The sequence below is a fragment of the Myotis daubentonii genome, chromosome 1, assembly GCF_963259705.1.
Source record: "Myotis daubentonii chromosome 1, mMyoDau2.1, whole genome shotgun sequence".
Taxonomy (NCBI): domain Eukaryota; kingdom Metazoa; phylum Chordata; class Mammalia; order Chiroptera; family Vespertilionidae; genus Myotis; species Myotis daubentonii.
In genome coordinates, this window is record NC_081840.1 from 63,391,027 (window position 1) to 63,412,122 (window position 21,096).

At 40.9% G+C, this 21,096-nt stretch overlaps 1 protein-coding gene across 2 annotated transcripts in view; it reads left to right on the forward strand.

The window, feature by feature from the left end:
* SPG11 (SPG11 vesicle trafficking associated, spatacsin) overlaps positions 1-21,096 on the forward strand; it is a 106,974-nt gene that overhangs the window by 59,591 nt on the left and 26,287 nt on the right. For both annotated transcript variants that reach the window (XM_059702725.1, XM_059702736.1), the window contains 6 exons: positions 1,343-1,615; positions 2,447-2,647; positions 3,755-3,862; positions 10,286-10,448; positions 12,709-12,923; positions 14,043-14,796. In XM_059702725.1, coding sequence (XP_059558708.1) covers positions 1,343-1,615; positions 2,447-2,647; positions 3,755-3,862; positions 10,286-10,448; positions 12,709-12,923; positions 14,043-14,796 — 1,714 coding nt within the window. The remainder of the gene's footprint in view (positions 1-1,342; positions 1,616-2,446; positions 2,648-3,754; positions 3,863-10,285; positions 10,449-12,708; positions 12,924-14,042; positions 14,797-21,096) is intronic.

Genomic DNA, 21,096 nt, shown 5'->3' on the forward strand with positions numbered 1-21,096 from the left:
ATATGGTCACCTCTGAGTGGGTCAGGTTGAGAAAGAACAATTTTGCTTATGCTTTTTTCTAACATTTTCAGCTCCAGCTGAAATTGAGACTTGGTTATCTGCCTTGTGCATTGTTGGTGGGATTGCAGATTGGTGTGGCCCCTACGGAAAACAGTATAGAGGTTACTCAAAAAATTAAAAATAGAACTATCTTATGAACCAACAATTCCACTTCTGAGTATTTATCTGAAGAAATCTCAAACAAAATTCAAAAAGATATATGCACCCCTTTATTCAATGCAGCATTATTTACAATAGCCAAGATATAGAAACAATCCAAGTACCCATCAATAGACAATTGAATAAAAAAGATGTGGCACACCCGGTTGGTGTGGCTCAGTGGTTGAGTATCAACCTAAGAACCAGGAGGTCACAGTTCAAATCCTGGTCAGGGCACATGCCCAGGTTGTGGGTTTGATCCCCAGTGTGGAGGGTACAGGAGGCAGCTGATCAATGATTCTCTCTCATCATTGATTTCTATCTCTCTCTCCCTCTTCCTTCCTCTCTGATATCAATAAAAATACATTTTAAAAAAAGATGTGGCACATATATACAGTGGAATATTACTCAGCCATAAAAAAGAATATCTTAACATTTTAGACAGCATGGATGGACCAAGGGGTAATTATGCTAAGTGAAATAAATCAGACAGAGAAAGACAAATACTATATGATTTCCCTTATATGTGATACTAAAGAACAAAATAAATAAAACAGAAACGGACTCAGAGACAGAGAACAAACTGAGGGTTGCCAGATGGGTAGGGTTTGGGAACTGGGTGAAAAAGGTGAAAGGATTAAGAAGTGCAGATTGGTAGCTACAAAATAGTCATGGAGATGTAAAGCATACCCTAGGGAATATAGTAAATAATATTGTAGTAGCTACGTATGGTGCCAGGTGGGAACTATTTATTGGAGGGTCACTTCATAAAGTATATGATTGTCTAACCACTATGCTGTACAACTGAAACTAATCCTATATAATAAAAGCCTAATATGCAAATCGACCAAATGGCACTGATGTGCACTGACCACCAGGGGCCAGATGCTCAATGCAAGAGCTTCCCACAAGCTTGTAGGCCCCAGGCCAGCCAAGGCGGGTGCCAGCGGGGGCTCCCCATCCCCCGATCACCCTGCTGGTTGCCCCACAGATTGGCCCTGATCACTGGCCAGGTCTAGGGACCCTACCTGTGCATGAATTTCATGCACCAGGCCTCGAGTATAAAATAATATTGAATGTCAACTATAAGTGAGAAATAAAAATAACTTGGTTGTCTGTTTTAATCGTCTAATGTGTTTTCCAGGTGAAATCTCTTCTCCAGTATTTCAGCCCTGTCCTTCAAGACCACTTAAGGCTAGCTTTTGAGAACTTGCCCTCAGTGTCCAACTCCAGAATGGATAGTGATCAAGTCTGCAACAAGTCCCCCCAGGAACTCCAGAAAAGCAAAGAAGAGAGAACTGATTTCTTCGAAATTCTGCTCCAGTGCTCAGAGGAGCCAAACTCCTGGTGCTGGCTCCTGGCTGAAGCAGTGAAACAACAGTCCCCTATTCTTAGTGTCCTAGCCTCATGTCTGCAGGTGAGAATCATGAGAAGCCTAAATTAAAGAACCAGAGAGTAATAGAAGAATTGGGGAGGGACAGGAAAGGCTGATAATCAGAGGGTGTAGGGGGAATGATGATATTGAGGCTCTAGCCCAGGGGTGGGCAAACTTTTTGACTCGAGGGCCACAATGGGTTCTTAAACTGGACCGGAGGGCCGGAACAAAAGCATGGATGGAGTGTTTGTGTGAACTAATATAAATTCAAAGTAAACATCATTACATAAAAGGGTATGGTCTTTTTTTTTTTTAGTTTTATTCATTTCAAACGGGCCGGATCCAGCCCGCGGGCCGTAGTTTGCCCACGGCTGCTCTAGCCTCAAGGTCACTGCAACTCTTTATGCTTCTCCAGTGTGGCCATCCAGTGCACTTCTTTGTGCCTTGACATATAATAGCTTAAGTGGTCAGAGCCTTGGTTCCTGGTTGGCAGTCACAGAGAAGGATGCTTTGGTGGACTGACCACCACTGCCTCTGAGCAGGGAAGAAGGATACTCCAGACAGTCCCTTGGTCAGCAGCTCTGTGTGTTTTCTTATACTTAGTACTTCCCTGACTTTCACATATATCCTCTCAGTCTCTTGGCCTTTTCACCTGCCATACCCTACAGGATGGTTTATAAAAGTCCCTTGGTTGTTCATTAGAGTTTATTTCACCTTTGAAGGATTTTCAAGCCACTTTAACCAATTTAGTGAGGTGATTTTTCCTGAACAGGAAATAGCCATCTGTAGTTGTAGCATTGCTGGAAACTTCCCTTGTCAGGTAATCCAAGCCCAGTTGTTATTTTATTTTGAAAAGTTTTTATTCAATGGTAGGATGCCAGTGCTATTTCTTGTCTCTGTGTTTGGATCATCGCTTCTGTGGAGGACAGTATTGCAGCTGAAGCAATGGGACACATCCAGGACTCATTGGAGGGCCATACATGGGACCTTGAGGACTTCTCAGTCATCTGGAGAACATTATTAACAAGGCAGAAGAGCAAAACTCTCATCAGAGGTTTCCAGCTTTTCTTTAAGGTATTTATTTATTTATTTACTTATTTAAATATGCTTTTATTGATTTCAGAGAGAGGAAGGAAGAGAGGGATAGAAATATCAATGATGAGAGAGAATCATTGATCGGCTGCTTCCTGCATGCCCCTTACTGGGGATAAGCCTGCAATCCAGGCATGTGCCCTGACTGGGAATCAAACTGTGACCTCTTGCTTCATGGGTCAACATTCAACCACTGAGCTACACCAACCAGGCCTAAATCTATTTTGTAGCCCATAACAAATAATGATAATAGAACTACCATTTATTTAGCAGAGTGCTTTCTATACATTATTTCAGTCAATTCACACAATAATCCCCAAAAGGTAATTGTCTTAGGATATTATGAAGTGGTCTTATCCTCATTTTACAGAGTAATAAACCAAGGTTTACAGAACTTAAGTAACATGAGCAGGATTTCACAGTAATTTAGTGAGCAGAGTACTTACAGTTCAGATCCATACTTTCTAATTCCCAGACTCCTGTGCTCTGACTGGAAAGCTCCCACTGGAAAGCTCCACTGAAGTGATGGAACTGTATGGATTGATGCTGCAGGCAGCAAGCAGTAGGTTGGCAGGTCACTGGAGCCCATTATCAGGAAGTGTATGTAAAGGTTTCCTAGCACCATCTAGTGGACTATGTCCTGCTCTCGTGTGTTGGACCAAGTATAGGATAGACAGAAAATGGACCGACCTTTGAGTAAATGTAACTGCCTTTCTTTTTAACATACATAATTTAATTCTATGAAACTGCTATTAATAATATTTGCCTTTTACTTTAACCTCTTATATTGCCATTATTCATGAGAAAATAGTATTAAGTTCAGGATTTTGTCTTTTTTTAAAAATATGTTTTTATTGACTTTAGAGAGAGGAAGGGAGATGGAGAGAGGGATGGAAACATCAGTGATGATAGAGAGTCATTGATCGGCTGCCTCTTGCACATCCCCTACTGGGGATCGAGCCTGAAACCTGGGCATGTCCCCTTGACTGGAATCGAACCGTGACCTCCTGGTTCATAAGTCAAGGTTCAACCACTGAGCCATGCCAGCTGGGCAGGACTTTGTAATTTCTTTCAAACTCTTCTTCAAAGGATTCCCCATTACTACTGATGTTGGAGATGTATGAACTCTGTATGTTCTTCAAGAATTATAAGGAAGCCAAAGCTAAACTACTGGAGTTCCAGAAGAGCCTTGAAACTGTAAGTTAGAATAATATGTTCTTTCTTACTGACCTGAAATTTGTTAGAGTGGCCTGCTGTCTGCTAGTAGTCGGGATGTGACATTAGGTAAACAGCTGTTATGTGGTGTAATTCAAATGAAATCATTTGTACTGTGCCAGAGATAGCGAGTCAGGGTAGGAGTGACAGTGGCCTTGCTTATAAATCACCTCAGGTGCCAAGGATGACAGGTTTCATCTAATGTGCTAACTCTGATCAGTATCCTGATGCGGCAGCCAAGCTCAGTGGGAAAGAAATTCATGGTATCTGTTATGGATACTAGAGAAGAGTATGGTGATACATGGGCCACGTTTTAACAATTCAGGATAGCCTGTCCAGAAGAAATATACCTTAATCCTGCCTGGAGTTTTGGCACTTTTGCCTTCTCTACCACAAAAGAGCTCTATGATAAATAAGACAAAACTATTTACTGATTTTACACAACACATTTATAACAGTGGAACCTCAGTATAGGCTTTTGCTCTCAATCACATTGGTCTTCACTGTAATGAAGATTATTATTTGAAAATACAGAATCAGTTATTCAAATATGCCTGAGTTTTCTAAATCACAGAAAATAGGGACATTAATTTCTTTGGTTTATAACTCTCCATGGCTTGGCACCCTAGTAGGTATCTTCTTTTGTTATTTGTGGTCAAATATACATAACATTTACCACCTTAGCCATTTTTAAGTGTACAGTTGTATTAAATACATTCTCATTATTGTGTAACCATCACCACCATCCACCTCCAAAATAACTCTTTTCATCTTGTAAAACTGAAGCTATACCCATTAAACAATAAATCTTTATTCTCCCCATATCCCTAGCCCCGGGCAACCATCATTCTGTTTTCTGTCCTTATGGTTTTTACTACTTTAAGTATCTCATAAGTGGAATTGTATAGTAGTTGTCTTTTCATGACTAGCTTATCTCACTTAGCATAATGTCCTCAGAGTTCATCCATAGCATATGCCAGGATTTCCTTCCTTTTTAATGCTGAATAATATTGCATTGCATGTATATACCACATTTTGCTAGTCCATTCATTCATCGATGGATATTTGGGTTGCTTCAACATTTTAGCTATTGTGAATAATGCTGTTATGACATGGTATACAAATAGTTCTTTGAGATCCTGCTTTCAATTCTTTTGGGTGTTTACTCAGAAGTAGAATTGCTTGCTGATATGGTAATTATACTTTTAATATTTTGAGGAATACCATACTGTTTTCCACAATGACTACCATTTTACATTCCTAACAGTATTACATAAGGGTTCCTATTTCTTTACATCCTCACCAATACTTGGTCTCTGTTTTTTTAATAGTAATCATACTAACGGGTATGAGGTGGTGTCTCATTGTAGTTTTGATTTGTATTTCCCTAATGATTAGTAATGTTGAGCATCTTTTCATGTGCTTATTCGCCATTTGTGTATCTTCTTTGGAGAAATGTCTATCTAAGCCCTTTACCCATTATTTTTATTGTTGACAGTATGCAGATGTCCCCCATTTTCTTCCCCTTTGCTCCTATCCACCCAGCCCCTTTTTAAAATTGGGTTGTGTGGTTTTTTTATTGTTGAGTTTCAGGAATTCTCTACATATTCTGGGTATTAATCCCATACCTGATATATGATTTGCAAATATTTTCTTCCATTGTGTGAGTTGCTCTTTTACTCTTTTCATAGTATCTTTTTATACACAGAATTGTTACATTTTCATGAGGTCCAATTTGTATATTTTTTCTTTTGTTATCTATGCCTTTGGTGTCATTTCTAAGAAATCATTGCCAAATCCAATGTTATAAAGGTTTTGTCCTATGTTTTCTTCTAGTTTTATTATTTTAGGTCTTACATTTAGGTCTTTTGTCCATTTGGAGTTAATTTTTGTATATCTTGTTAGGTAGGGGTTCAACTTTATTTTTTACATGTGGATAGTCAGTTTTCCCAGCACCATTTGTTGAAAAGACTGTGCTTTCCTCATTGAATTGTCTTGACACCTTTGTCAAAAATCATTTGACCATATATGCAAGGATTTATTTCTGGGCTTTCTTTTCTATTCCATTGGTCTATATGTCTGTCTTTATCCCAATGCCACACAATTTTGATGACTGTAGCTTTGTAATACGTTTTAAAATCAGGAAGTATGAGTTTGTTCTTTTTTAAAATTGTTTTGGGCCCTAGACGGTTTGTCTCAGTGGATAGAGCGTCCCAGGTTCGATTCCAGTCGAGGACACATGCCCAAGTTGCGGGCTTGATTCCCAATAGGGGTGTGCAGGAGGCAGCTGATCAGTGATTCTCATCATTGATGTTTCGATCTCTATCTTCCCTCTCCTTTCCTCTCTAAAATAAAAAAAATAATAATAAAAAAAAGATTGTTTTGGCTCTTTGGGGTTCCTTGGGATTCCATATGATTTTAAGATGGGTTTTTCTGTTTCTGTGAAAGCATCATTGGGATTTTAATAGGGATTGCATTGACTCTGTAGATTGCTTTGGATAATATTTACAATTAGACTTCCATTTCAGTAACATGGGATGTGTTCCCATTTTTTATATCTTTAATTTCTTTCAGGAGCATTTTGTAGTTTCATTGTACAAATCTTTTACTTTCTTGGTTAAGTTAATGTCTTAAATATTTTATTCTTTTTGATACTGTTAGAATTATTTTTATAATTTCCTTTTCAGATTGTTAATTGTTTATAGGAATGAAACTGGTTTTTGTGTGGTGACTTTTTCTCTCCTGTTACTTTGTTGAATTCATTTATTCTGAGTTTTTGTGTGTGGGATCTTTAGAGTTTTCTACATATAAAATTATATCATCTGAATAGAAATAATTTTACTTCTTTTTTTTTCAACTTGGATCACTTCTTCCCCCTTCTTCTTCCCCCCGAAATGCTCTGGCTAGAACTTCCAGGACTATGTGGAAAAGAGGAGTTGAAAGTGGGAATCCTTGCCTTGTTCCTGATCTTAGAGCAGTGTTTTCAGTCTTTTGCCATCGAGTATGATGTTCACTGTGGCTTTTCACATATGGATTTTATTATATGGAGGAAGTTTCCTTCTGTTCCTCATTTATGGAATGTTTTTATCATGAAATGGTGTTGAGTTTTGTCAGATACTTTTTCTGCATTGAGATGATCATGTGGTGTTTTCTTTTGTCCTATTGATGTGGTGTATACATTGATTGATTTTTGTATGTTGAATTATTTTTGCATTCCAGGAATAAATCCTATTTTGTAATGGTGTATAATCTTTTTAATATGCTGCTGAATTCAGTTTATTAGTATTTTTTTGTTGTTAATCCTTACCTGAGGATATGTTTTTTTCATTGATTTTAAAGAGAGTGGAACGGAGGGGGAGAGACAGAGAGAGAGAAACATCGATGTGATAAAGATACATTGATTGGTTGCCTCCTCACATGTTCCCCGACCAGTGCCAGGGATGAAGCCTTCGATGAAGTATGTGCCCTTGACTGGAATCAAACCTGGGACCCTTTTTTCTGAGAATCAATGCTCCATCCACAGAGCCAAACGGGCTAAGGCTATTAGTATTTTTTAAATGATTTTTAAATTGATTTTTAGAGAGGAAGGGAAAGTGAGGGAAATATCGATGTGAGAGCAAGACATCGGTTAGCTGTCTCCTGCATGCCTCGTACCGGGAATCAAGCCCTCAACCTAGCATATGCCCTGACTGGGAGTCGAAGTGGCAGCCTTTTGGTGCACCGGACGATGCCCAACCAACTATGCCACACCGGTAAGGGCAGTTTGCTAGTATTTTGTTAAAGATTTTTGCATCAGTGCTCATAAAGGATATCAGTATGTAGTTTTCTTTGTCTTTGGTGTCAACCTTATGTTGGTTTCATAGAATAAGGTAGGTAGTGTTCCCTCCTCTTTAATTTTTTGGAGAAGTTTGAGAAGGATTGGTATTAGTACTTTAAATGTGTGATTTGCCAGTAAAGCTATCAGGTCCAGACTTTCCTTTGTTGGGAGATTTTTGATTGATGATTCACTCTCTTTACTAGTCATAAGTCTATTCAGATGATATATTTCTTTGTGATTTAGTCTTGATAGGTTTTGTGTTTCTGGGAATTTATCAATTTCATCTAGGTTATCCATTTTTTGGCATATAATTTTTTCACAGTAATCTCTTATAATCCTTTTTATTTTCTGTAGAATCAGTAGTGATGTCCCCACTTTCATTTCTAATTTTAGTAATTTGAGTCTTCTCTCTTGTTAAAAGTATATTGTTTAATTTCTAAAGTTTTGTGAATTTTACAGTTTCCTTTTGTTACTGACTTCTAACTTCATCCCACTGTGGTCAGAGAAGATACTTTGTATATCTGTCTTTTAAAATCTGTTGAGACTTAATTTGTATCCTAACATATGGTCTGTTCTGAAACATTTCATGTGCATTTGAGAAGAATGTGTTTCTTGTCATTGTTTTCTTCTGTCTGGTTATTCTGTCCATTATTATGAGTGGGGTATTAAAGTCTCCAACAGTTATTGTGGAACTGTCTATTTCTCCCTGCAGTTTCATCAGGTTTTGCTTCATATATTTGGTGCTCTGTCATTAGGTCTGTACGTGATTATAATTGTCATATTTTCTTGCTGTGTTGAACCTTCTATTTTGTTGTTGTTGTTAATCCTCACCTGAGGACATTTTTCCATTGATTTTTAGAGAGAGTTTTTAGTTTTAATGAGTTCAGCTTATCAGTTTGAGTTTTATGTTTAGGTCTTCCCAGATATCTTCTTATTCTTAGCTGACTTCTCCTGCTGCAGCCTTTTGCAAAGGGGCAATGCAGCTGCTCCATCCTTGCCTCAACCCTTTATTCCCATATGTTTGTTCCTTTAACCAGTTCCATCATCTGCCTGCTGTAGTTTCTCTTCATAGGGCAACAGAGGTAAATAAACCAGAAATAAAGACTAAGAAATCATGTTCTAATTCAAACTAATGAGGCCTGCTACTTGGGGTCATTTTCCTGTTAATATTTTTATCATTTCCTTGAAATACGATAACTGAGAACCTTCTTAATTGAGAATCTTCTCTAGTGATATTATAAACTACTAGAGACCTGGTACATGAAATTTGTGCACAGGGGGTGGGGGTCTCCTCAGCCCAGCCTGCACCCTCTCCAATCCAGGACCCCTTGGGGGATGTCCAACTGCCAGTTTAGGCCCAATCTCGCAATCCTGGACTGGTGGTTCCTAATCGCTCACCTGCCTGTCTTCCTGGTTGCCCCTAACTGCTTCCCGCCCCGCCCCCCCCCCCCCCCCCCCCGCACGCCAGCCTGGTCTCCCCCAACTGCCCCCCCCTGCCGGCCTGGTCACTCCTCACACTCCCCCCGCTGGCCTGGTCGCCCCACACAGCCTGTTTGTTCAGTCGTTTGGTCGTCCCTCACTAATCCCCCTGCTGGCTTGGTCATAGGCAGCCATCTTGTGAGGGCGTGAGGGTTAATTTGCATATTACCTCTTTATTATATAGCACTAGGGACCCAGTGCAAATTTGTGCACTTTGAAAGGAACTGTGGGCCATGAGGCTGCAGTAGGCACAGGGGCGGGTCTCAGCCCATCCTCCGCGCCCCTGCCCAACCCCTCCCCCTGCGCCCCACCCCCATCCCCTGTCTGCGGGCAGTTCCTGCCGCCACCACTCCCACACGCTGATGGTGCCAACCCCGCTCGCACCCGCTGACGGTGTGGAGTGATTGGGGCCAGCGCCAGCAACGGGTGCAAGCAGCAGTGGGACTGCGGCGCAAGGGAGCAAAGAATTTTCAGTAACCACCAGAGGCTCGCCCCAATGACAGCGACTGGTGCCCTGCCTTGATCTGGCGCCCCTGCTCACCCGCTCCACCACCCCATCGTGACCAACGCCTGCCATGTTCCATACACACCCCCTGGTGGTCAGCACACGTCACAGCCGTTCCAGTTGTTCAGTTGTTCCGGTTGGTCCGCCATTCGGTCTATTTGCATATTAGCCTTTTATTATATAGGATAAGATAACTATTAGAACCAGCTCAGCAATGTTAAGCAAGTCTTTCTAAGAGGTCTTCTTTCATATGTGAATTGCCAAACTTCTGGATTTAAGGGCAGCCTATATCCTCTGAAGAAGCTTTTAAGTGAAACATGTCTGCTTAATTTCATAGCAACTCACAGGGCTGTTAGTCAGTAAGGGGGCGTATTTTCATCAGTTCACTCCAAAGTAGTCCTGGGTCTCTTTCCCATCTTTGACTTTCATGCACACAGTTCTCTACACCAAGATGCCACACAAAGAGGCACACTGCTGCTTCCTGCCTTCGAGAGGACCTGAAGAAGCATCCCCTTTGTGACAGATCAGCACTTTGGATGGCCATTTGGAGGTTTTGAGTTGTCCCTGTGAAACCACTTTCCCTGACCCTGTCTTTTTTTTATAGCTTGAAACAGCAGCCATAAAGGTCCACGCTGCCATCCCTGTCCCATGGCTGAAGGAGCAGGTGTCTTTTCTTTTGAAGCTTATGCTGCAGCAGTGCAGGACCCAGTACGAGCTGGGAAAGCTTTTACAGCTGTTTGTTGGGATAGAGCATCTCTTCTCTGAGGGTAAGACAGTCCTTGCAGTTAAGTTGCTGTTAAGAAGTTAGCTGTCTTAATCTTGAAAGTATTTTAGAAGGGAATTCTTGGAATTAAAATGCATATGATATATATATAACATTACATTTAAAGTTCATAACAGGATATGAAGGAGAGATTATGAAACTTCAATCATGGTTAAAACATTTAAAACAAAGCACAATAGGATATAACATAAGTAATATAACTATCTACTCATCCTAAGCAGTTGTCAAATAGCCACAGTTCCCCCTGGGTAGCCTCTGCATTACCCTGTCACTATCATGCCTTTCTCTTACAAGTCAGCTTAACATATCATCACTGCTCAGTCACAGGCTTGTTTCAGGAATGTCTAATTTGTTTTGAAGGTCTCAGACAAATTACGCTTATTTTTTGCAGGTGTTTCCAGAAATTGGTAGTCTCTAAGCTTGTTGATTATTGAATAAAACCAGTATTGCCTTACCTTCTTTCTACTTGTAATAATTTCAAGTTTTTGTTGAATAATAATGTTATTCTTTTACACTAGATTCTGACGTTTTCACTACTAGGGTTGTTTTATCACATTTAAACTCACATAGGTTCAGCTAAAGAGCTCAGAGTTGCACAGAACACAGAGAATGCTGGGCTCAGTGCCATTGTTGCAGGCTGTGGGGCTGATGACGGGGAGAAGAGAGGCCTGTTTCCTAAATGTAGGGCATAGAAGATGACTTTGTAGACAAGAGAATAGATCCTTTTAACATATTGGTGTTTTCATTGATTGGTAATAATTTTGTTTTCAGAAATGAATTTCCTGTTTTCTTGCTAGAGTTGCTCTATCCTTAAAAAATTAAAAGGATTGTCTAGATTGTTAACATTACTATAATGCTTTTATTCATATAATTTAATTATTTCTATTTTTTTAAAATATATTTTATTGATTTTTTTACAGAGAGGAAGGGAGAGGGATAGAAAGTTAGAAACATCGATCAGCTGCTTCCTGCACACTCCCTACTGGGGATGTGCCCGCAACCAAGGTACATGCCCTTTACCAGAGTCGAACCTGGGACCCTTGAGTCCGCAGGCTGATGCTCTATCCACTGAGCCAAACAGGTTAGGGCTAATTATTTCTATTTTTATAGTGTGTGTGTGTGTGTGTGTGTGTGTGTGTGTGTGTGTGCGCGCGCGCGCGCGTCACATACATGCTTAGAGAAAAGAAAAAAAAAATTTTAATCTGTGTTTTATATGATGCCAGCAAAGAAACGCAGCATGCTCACACTGGTGTTTATTGTGCAGGATGTCTCACTGTCTCTGTATTACCTGAATCAGACCACAGCCCAGTAGGTGACATTGGAGCAGGCTCATATAGAATGCTTTTCATGCTCTTCCCCTATGGTAGGGCACACATAGGATTCTCAGATTATTTGGGAATGGGAGCAAAACCAGCCACATAAGCCGTAACCGGTTTGACTCAGTGGATAGAGCATCAGCCTGTGGACTGAAGGGTCCCGGGTTTGATTCCGGTCAAGGGCATGTACCTTGGTTGTGGGCACATACCCAGTAGGGGGTGTGCAGGAGGCAGCTGATCGATGCTTCTCTCTCATCGGTGTTTCTAACTCTCCATCCCTCTCCCTTCCTCTCTGTAAAAAATCAATAAAATGTATTTTAAAAAAAACAGCCACATAAGTTGTTGGCAGAGAATCCTATGTTACTGTGGAAAAGAATTTCCCAGGGACATCAGGAAGAGCTCAGCTGGGCCTCACTGGGTTAAGTAGATAGATATCCAGAGGAGCAAGTGATGCTCCATTCTGAAGACAATGTGCTACTGGCCAGCTGCAGTTTCAGCTGCTCTACAAGTCTGTGTCTTAATACCCATGACACCGCATTGAATGAACAAGTGAACAGTCATAAAAACAAATTTGTTCAAGATAGGAGAAAAATACAGAAAGAGATGAGACTGACCTGAATGAACGGCCAAATCTTCCCAAGATTGACTTGAGTTGCTACTGCATAGTAGACCACCAACCTCTGCTCTGTGTTTAAAGCCAGATGTGTGGGTTGAGTCCATGTGCCAACCTCTAATAGTTCTTACTGTAAAGGAGCTGCCTATGGCTTCCTCTGCTCATTAACCAAGCTAGAAAAAGAGGTTTTTCATTTTTCCTTTAACCACATTATTATTTTAAATATACATATTTCCCTTCCTGATATTTAATTAAAAATGCCATAGTGGCATTTTTTTTAATGAAGTGTTTATACCCTCTTTTCTTTGGTACAGGTCCAGATGTAAAGAAGCTGTGTATCCTTAGCCACATTTTGAAGGATACATCCATAGCCATTAATAATGTAATTATTGCCAACTATAGCCTTCAGAATTTTCAGCAGGAATGTAAATCTATTTTGGAAAAACTGGAAACGAATGGACAGTTTGCTTTGGCTAAGAGGGTAGCAGAATTAGCTGAGTTACCTGTGGACAACTTGGTTATTGAAGAGGTAAGGTAACATAAGTCTTTTAAGTTATTTAAAGTCTTAGCTTTTTGCCCTAGCCAGTTGCTCAGTGGTTAGAGCATTGGCCCGTGGACTGAAGGTTCACGGGTTTGATTCCTGTCAAGGGTATGTACCTTGTTTGCAGGCTCGATCCCTGGCCCTGGTTGGGGCACACGCAGCAGGCAACCAGTTAATGTGTCTCTCATCAATGTTTCTCTCTCTCTGTCTCTCCCCTTCCCTCTACTCTCTAAAAATCAATGGAAAAAATATCCTTGGATGAGGACTAACAACAACAAAAAATCTTAGCTTTTTGAACCATCAATAAACCAAAAATCAAATGAGATATGCAATTTATAGGAGATGAGACTTTTTTACTTTTGATACACATTAGTTTCAGAAGTGGATGAGCCTAGAATTCCCATTTTTTAATAATGTATGCTTTATTATTGTTTTTATTGATTTTAGAGAGATAGGAAGGGAGAGGGAGAGAGCAACATTGATCAGTTGCCTCCCGTATGCACCCTGACTGGGGATTGAACCCACAACCTGAATATGTGCCCTGACTGAGAATTGAACCAGCAACCCTTTGGGGCATGGGATGACGCTCAACCAACTGAGCCATACTGGCCAGGGTGAAGAATGTATTCTTTTTTTTTTAAACTATTTCATCAATGATTTCTTCTTTTTTTTTTTTTTAAACATATTTTTATTGATTTCAGAGAGAAAGGGAGAGGGAGAGAGCTATAGAAACATCAATGGTGAGAGAGAGAGTCACTGATCGGTTGCCTCCTGCACAACCCCAACTGGGATCAAGCCTGATACCCGGACATGTGCCCTGACCGGAAATTGAACCATGACCTCCTGGTTCATAGGTCGATGCTCAACCACTGACCCACACCGGCTGGGCAAGAATGTACGCTTTAAATATAAGGTTAGCTTAGGTGGCTTTTCCTTGAACCCCATTCAATTGGATAAATTTAAAATTGTTTTCCATACCTTAACTTTCCAGATAAAATACCCAGAAACATCTGTAGCCATGCCTCATATTCTTTGACTTGGGTTTAAAAAGTATGGTGTAATTAAGGAACGGTAGCATTTATGATACTTTTTAATAAAATTTCACAGGTAACACAGGAAATACAGACCTTAAAACACATTGACCAGTGGTCCCTGAAACAAACAAGAATTGACTTCTGGAAAAAATGCCATGAGAATTTTAAGAAAAATTCCATTTCAAGCAAAGCAGCTTCTTCCTTTTTCTCAGCCCAGGCCCTTGTGGCGCGTGAGTACCCTACTGAGGAGGGACAGAGCAGCACTGAGGAGTGCCATCTGCTGCTCACCCTGGCAGGGCATTGGCTTGCTCAGGAGGACCTGGTCCCTGTGGAGGAGCTGGAGGAGCTGGAGAAGCAGATCTGGCTCTGCCGTGTCACCCAGCACACCCTCAGAGGAAACCAGGAGGAAAGAGAGCCCACATTTTCTCAACAGATCTCAGCTAGTGGTGAACTTTCCTTTGACAGCTTAGCCAGTGAGTTTTCATTCTCCAAGTTGGCTGCCCTGAACACATCAAAATATCTAGAACTTAATGGCCTTCCATCCAAAGAGACTTGTGAGAACAGACTAGATTGGAAGGAGCAGGAGTCACTAAACTTTTTGATTGGGCGCCTATTGGATGATGGCTGTGTGCATGAAGCCAGTAGAGTATGCCGGTACTTTCACTTCTATAACCAAGATGTTGCCTTGGTACTGCACTGCAGAGCACTGGCTTCAGGGGAAGCTAGTGTGGATGACCTACAGCCAGAGATCCATGCTCTCCTACAAAGTGCTGAGCTGCTGGAGGAAGAAAAAGAACCTCGCATTCCTCTAAGGAAAGTCTCAAGCAGTAAGTAAAGGAGATCAAGCTGCCCTCAGTCCTAACCAGTGTGTTGGCACTCTTTCCAGGAAGCAAAGGGTCTCTTTTGAGATAATATTTACACTGTTAAAAGGATAGCAACTCTTTTCTAGGTAATCCATAGGCTAGTTAATTAACTAGTTGATGAAGTAGAAACACTTATGTGATAACTAGCTGTGTATCAAAATTAGAGGGACTCCATCTGACTTGTAATTACAGTGGGGCCTTGACTTACGAGTTTAATTCGTTCCGTGATGGAGCTCATAACTCAAATTACTCGTATGTCAAATCTTAAAGTGAACAAGTGAGACACCTTATGCTGGGCTGATGTTGTGGCGTTCACTGTGATGTTCGCTGCTCCAACTAGCGGTGGGGTATCTGAAGCTGGCTCGTAACCCGAATTTTAGCTCGCAACTCAAAGCAAAAAATCGGCCGAGAGACGGCTCGTATCTCGAAAAACTCATTACTCGGGACACTTGTAAGTCAAGGCCCCACTGAGCTCATTGAACTTTATTCTATACAATAATCATGTTTCCAGTTGTACATTGATAGTGTATAGAAATATGGTTAACTTTTATGTTAACCTTATATCCTGCGACCTGGCTAAACTTGCTTACGTTAGGGGTTTACTTGGACTCCTTGGGATTTTCTAAGAGAGAATCATGTCATGAAATAGAGACCGTTTTATTTCTTCCTTTCCAATCTGTATGTCTTTTGTTTCTTTTTCTTGCTTTATTTTACTGGCTAGGACTTCCAGTATGTTGGATATTCTTTCCTTGCTACTGATCTTAGGGAAAAGCATTCAGTCTTTCATTATTAAGTACGATAGTAGCTGTAGATGTTTTGAAGATGTGCTTTGTTATGTTGAATATGTTTCCTTCTAATCCTAGTTTGCTGAGAGTTTTGAATCAGTGTTGAATTTTGTCATGTTTGTTCCGCATCCATTGATATGATCACGTGTTTTCTTCTTTAGACTATTAATATGGTGGATTACATTAATTGATTTTTTTCATATTGAACCAGTTATGCATTCCCAGGATAAACCCCAATTGATCATGGTGCATTATTCTTCTTGATATATATTAATGGAATCAGTTTGCTATTTGGGAATTTTTGTATTTATGTTTATGAGCAATATTAATCTGTACCTTTTCTTACTGTTGCATTTTTGTATCAGGGCAATGCTTGTTTCATGAGTTGGAAAGTTCTTCCAACTCTTCTATTTTTTGGAAAACATTGTGTAGAATTGATGTTATTTCTTCTTTAAATGTTCAATAGAATTTACCAGTAAAACAGTCTGTACCTTAAAAATTCCATTTTGAAAGACTTTTAATTATGAACATTTTTTTAAATTTAGTCTTCAATTTTAGTTATTGTAACTTTATATTTTTGCATAGTCTTTTTAATTGTTTGCTTTAGGGATTACATTATACATTTTTAACATTCCAGTATATTTAAAGTCAGTATTTTTTATTAGATATATTGGGACGACATTAGTTAATAGGATCATATAGGTTTCAAGTGTACATTTCTATGATATATCATCTGTATATTGTATTGTGTACCCACAGCCCAAAGTCAAATCATCTTCCTTCACCATATATTTGGGTAAAGTTGGTATTTTACCACTTCAACTGGAATGCAGAAACTTTACCACATGTAGATCACTTTATTTCTCTCCCTTTATATCCTAGTTGTATATCTACATACATTGGAAACCCATCAAACAATGCTATAAATTTTGCTTTCAACCAAAAAGTATATTTTAAAAACTCAAGGAGAAAATAATTTATTATATTTACTAAGATATTTACTACTTTTGTTGTTCTTCCCTCGTTCCTGATATTTCAAGTTTCCTTCTGATTTCTTTTTTCTTCTGCTTAAAGGAGTTCTCTTAGTAATTCTTTTAGAGTTGTCTGTTAGTGACAGATTCTCTTTGATTTTCTTTATTAGTTTTTCTTCATATAAGAACTAGAGGCCTGGTGCATGAAATTCGTGCACTCTTGGGGAGGGGGGTCCCTCAGCCTGGCCTGCGCCCTCTCACAGTCTGGGAGCCCTTGGGGGATGTCTGACTGACGACTTAGGCCCATTCACCAGGAGCGGGCCTAAGCCATCAGTCAGACATCCTGAGCACTGCCACAGAGGCGGGAGAGGCTCCTGCCACCACCGCTGCGCTTGCCAGCCGTGAGCCCGGCTTCTGGCTGAGCAGTGATCTCCCTGTGAGAGCCCACTGACCACCAGGGGGCAGCTCCTGCATTGAGCATCTGCCCCCTGGTGGTCAGTGCGTGTCATAGCAACCGTTCTGCTGTTTGGTCAATTTGCATATTTTTTATTATATAGGATGTCTCTATTTCACTTTCATTTCTGATGGATGGTTTTTGCTGGATATAGAAAATTCATTGCCCAAACCCCGTGGTCGGCAAACTGCAGCTCACAAGCCACATGCGGCTCTTTGGCCCCTTGAGTGTGGCTCTTCCACAAAATACCACGTACAGTGCAATTGAAACTTTGTGGCCCATGTGCAGAAGTCGGTATTTTGTGGAAGAGCCACACTCAAGGGGCCAAAGAGTCACATGTGGCTCTTGAGCCACAGTTTGCCGAGCCGCAGTTTGCCGACCACTGCCCTAACCAGTTTGGCTCATTGGATAGAGCATCGGCCTGTGGACTCGAGGGTCCCAGGTTCGATTCTGGTCATTCGATTTCTTACTTGTTTATTTTGATTTTTAGATTCAATTGTTGATAGATATGTATTTATTGCCATTTTATTCATATTTTTTTATAAATATAAATCACGGCGTTTTGTTTTTTTTAAATATATTTTATTGATTTTTTTACAGAGAGGAAGGGAGAGGGATAGAGAGTTAGAAACATTGATGAGAGAGAAACATCGATCAGCTGCCTCCTGCACACTCCCTACTGGGTATGTGCCCACAACCAAGGTACATGCCCTTGACCAGAATTGAACCTGGGACCCTTGAGTCTGCAGGCCAACACTCTATCCACTGAACCAAACCAGTTAGGGCTACTGTTCATATTTTTTATCTTTTTCTTCTTCTTCCTCTTCTTAAAGAATACCCTTCAACTTTTCATGTAATACTGACTTGGTGGTGATAAACTCCTTTAGCTTTTTCTTATCTATGAAGCTCTTTATCTGACCTTCAATTCTGAATGATAGCTTTGCTGGGTAAAGTAATCTTGGTTGTAGGTTCTTGCTATTCATCACTTTGAATATTTCTTGCCACTTCCTTCTGGCCTGTATAGTTTCTGTTGAGAAATTAACTGACAAGGGCGCTCTCTTTCTCTTGCTGCTTTTAGGATTCTGTCTTTGTCTTTAGCCCTTGGCATTTTAATTTGATGTGTCTTGGTGTGGTCCTCTTTGGGTTGCTCTTGTTTGGGACTCTTGTTTGAGTTTCCTGGACTTGTAAGTCTATTTTTTTCACCAGGTAGGGGAAGTTTTCTGTCATTATTTCTTCAAATAAATTTTCAATATCTTGCTCTCTCTCTTCTTCTGGCACCCCCATAATGCGAATGTTGATATACTTGAAGTTGTCCCAGAGGCTCCTTACACTCTCTTCATATTTTTGGATTCTTTTTTTTTCCTCTTCTGATTGGGTGTTTTTTGCTTCCTCATATTTCAAATTGTTGATTTGAATCCTCTACTCTACTGTTGAATCCCTGTAAATTATTCTTTGTTTCAGTTAGTGTATGCTTAATTTCTGAGTGGTCCTTTTCCATGTCTTTGGAATTCTCACTAAGATCCTTGAAAGTCTCACTAAGTTCCTTGAAGACCCTTGAGTAACCTTATAACTATGGTTTTGAACTCTGTATCCAGTAGTTTGCTTTCTTCCATTACTTTCATTTGTGTTATGTTTCTTTGTCTCTGCATTTTGGCTGCTTCCCTGTGTGTGTTTGGGTAGAGCTGCTATGTCTCCTGGAATTGGTAGAGTGGCCTTATGTAGTAGGTGTCCTATACGGCCGTGTCTCAGTCTCTCCAGGCACCTGAGCTGGGCCCTCTAGGTGCACCTCTGTGGGCTGTGTGCAGTCTTGTAGTTGAGCTTTGATTGCTGTTGGCATCACTGGCGGGAATTGACTTCCAGGCCAATTGGCTGTGAGGACCAGCTGTGGCTACAGTGTGAGAGCTACTGTGCAGGAAACACCCTTATGGAGCAGGACTTGCTTCAGTAGGGCTTTGGTACTCACTGAGTCTGCCCCTTGATTGTGTCGCTTGTGAATATATAGAGTTGTAATCTGGTATGTCTGAGGCTGTCCACTGGGTGCACTGGCTCGAGGGCCTTCAGGAAGTTGCAAAATTAGCCACTTCTGAGGGCCACCCAGCAAGAGCTACAGAGAGATCTGCAGATGGCTGCTGTTTGTATTGGGCTAAGAAGTGCCCAGGTGTGGCCCAGCTGTGAAGCAAGGTAGGCTGGTACTAGTGCCAGGTCTTGGGCCTTTTACTGATAGATTTGGGGCACCCTGACACCAGCTGAAGCTTGTTTGAGAGATTTTAGCAAAGTCTGAAGTCTGAGCCAGGTCAGGCCATTCATATGGAAAAGCTGCTGCAAACAGCTTGGGTAGGGTTGCAAATTAGATGGGGCGGGGTCTCAGAGAATCACCACGGCGGAGCAAACAGTGTTCTCCAGGTTGATGGCGACTCAGATATGGTTGCCAGACAGCCCTGGGACAGGGGAGGTCTCGGCATAGGACCAATGACCCCTGTGAGCACCTCCATCTGGTAGAAGGCCGCCCCCAAGTTCCTGCCCTGATGCCACACAATCCAGTTCCTCCTAGTATGTGTCTGGGTTCCCCAGTGACTCAGGGCACTGGATCTCAGAGGAAGTGAGTCCAAGTAAGTTTGTGCCTGGCCCTTTAAGAGGAACACCTGGGTCTCCAGCAGCCTCCGTGTCCTGCAGCCACAATCCTCACTGGTTTTTACAGCCCGAAGTTACGGGGATTTCTCTTCCTGGTTCTGGGACCCTGGGCTGGGGGTCTGGTGTGGGTCTGGGACCCCTTGCTCTTCATGGTGGTGTCAGCAGGGACAATCTGCCTCTGGATTAAACAGATGGCCCATGTGGGTGCCAAAGCAGCCTATTCCACCTCTCCACCCTTCCTACCAGTCTAGTTGTAGGGCTGCTGCTTCTTTTTTTTTTTTAAGAAATCTCTCTTCTTTTTTTAAAAATATATTTTATTGATTTTTTTACAGAGAGAAAGGGAGAGGGATAGAGAGTTAGAAACATCAATGAGAGAGAAACATTGATCAGCTGCCTCCTACACACCCCCTTCTGGGGATGTGCCCGCAACCAAGGTACATGCCCTTGACTGGAATCGAACCTGGGACCCTTCATTCTGCAGGCCGACGCTCCATCCACTGAGCCACACCGGTTAGGGCAGGACTTTTTTTTTTTCCTCTAGTGGTAGGACTTCCATTCAGCCAGCTTTCAAGCAGTTCTGGATGGTCTGTATTTTAGCTGTAATTTTGATGTGGTTGTAGGAGGCAGCGAGTACCGGCGTTTACCTATACTGCCATCTTTTGTACCACTTCCTTTGGACCTCCATGGTATCTGATGAATAATGTGCAGTGATTTGAATTATTTTTTTCCCATATAAATAATGCATTTTTCTCTGGTTGCTTTCAAGATGTTTTTCTGTCTTTGGTATTCAGCAGTTAGATTATAATGTGGCTGGGCATGTATTTCTTAGTATTTATCTGATTTGGGGTTCACTAAGCTTCTTGAACATGTAGTTTTGTGTGTTCCACCAAATTTAGGTTGTTTTCAGACATTATCTTTTCAGATACTTTTTTCAGCACCATACTCTTACTCCAGTCCTTTTGGGACATGAATCTTAGAACTTTTATTAGTGTCTCACAAGTCCCTGAGGCTTTGTTCAGTTTTTCTATTTTTTTTCTCTCTATTGCTCAGATTGGATAATTTCTGTTCATCTGTCTTCAGTTTCACCGACTGTTTTCTCTAGCATTTAAAAAAAATGTTTTTATTGATTTCAGAGAGAGGACAGGAGAGGGATAGAAACATCAATGATGAGAGAGAATCATCTATCGGCTGCCTCCCACACTACTAGGGATCGAACCATGACCTGGTTCATGGGTCGACACCCAACCACTGAGAAACACCAGCCAGCCAGACTTCTCTGGCATTTTTATTCTGCTATTAAGTGTTTTAATTTCTGTGATTTTTAAATTTCAGTTATTGTTCAGTGCTAAATTTCCATTTTATTCTTTACGCCTATTTATTTGCTAAGACTTTGTTTTTCTGTTTATCATAAGAGCAGTCATAA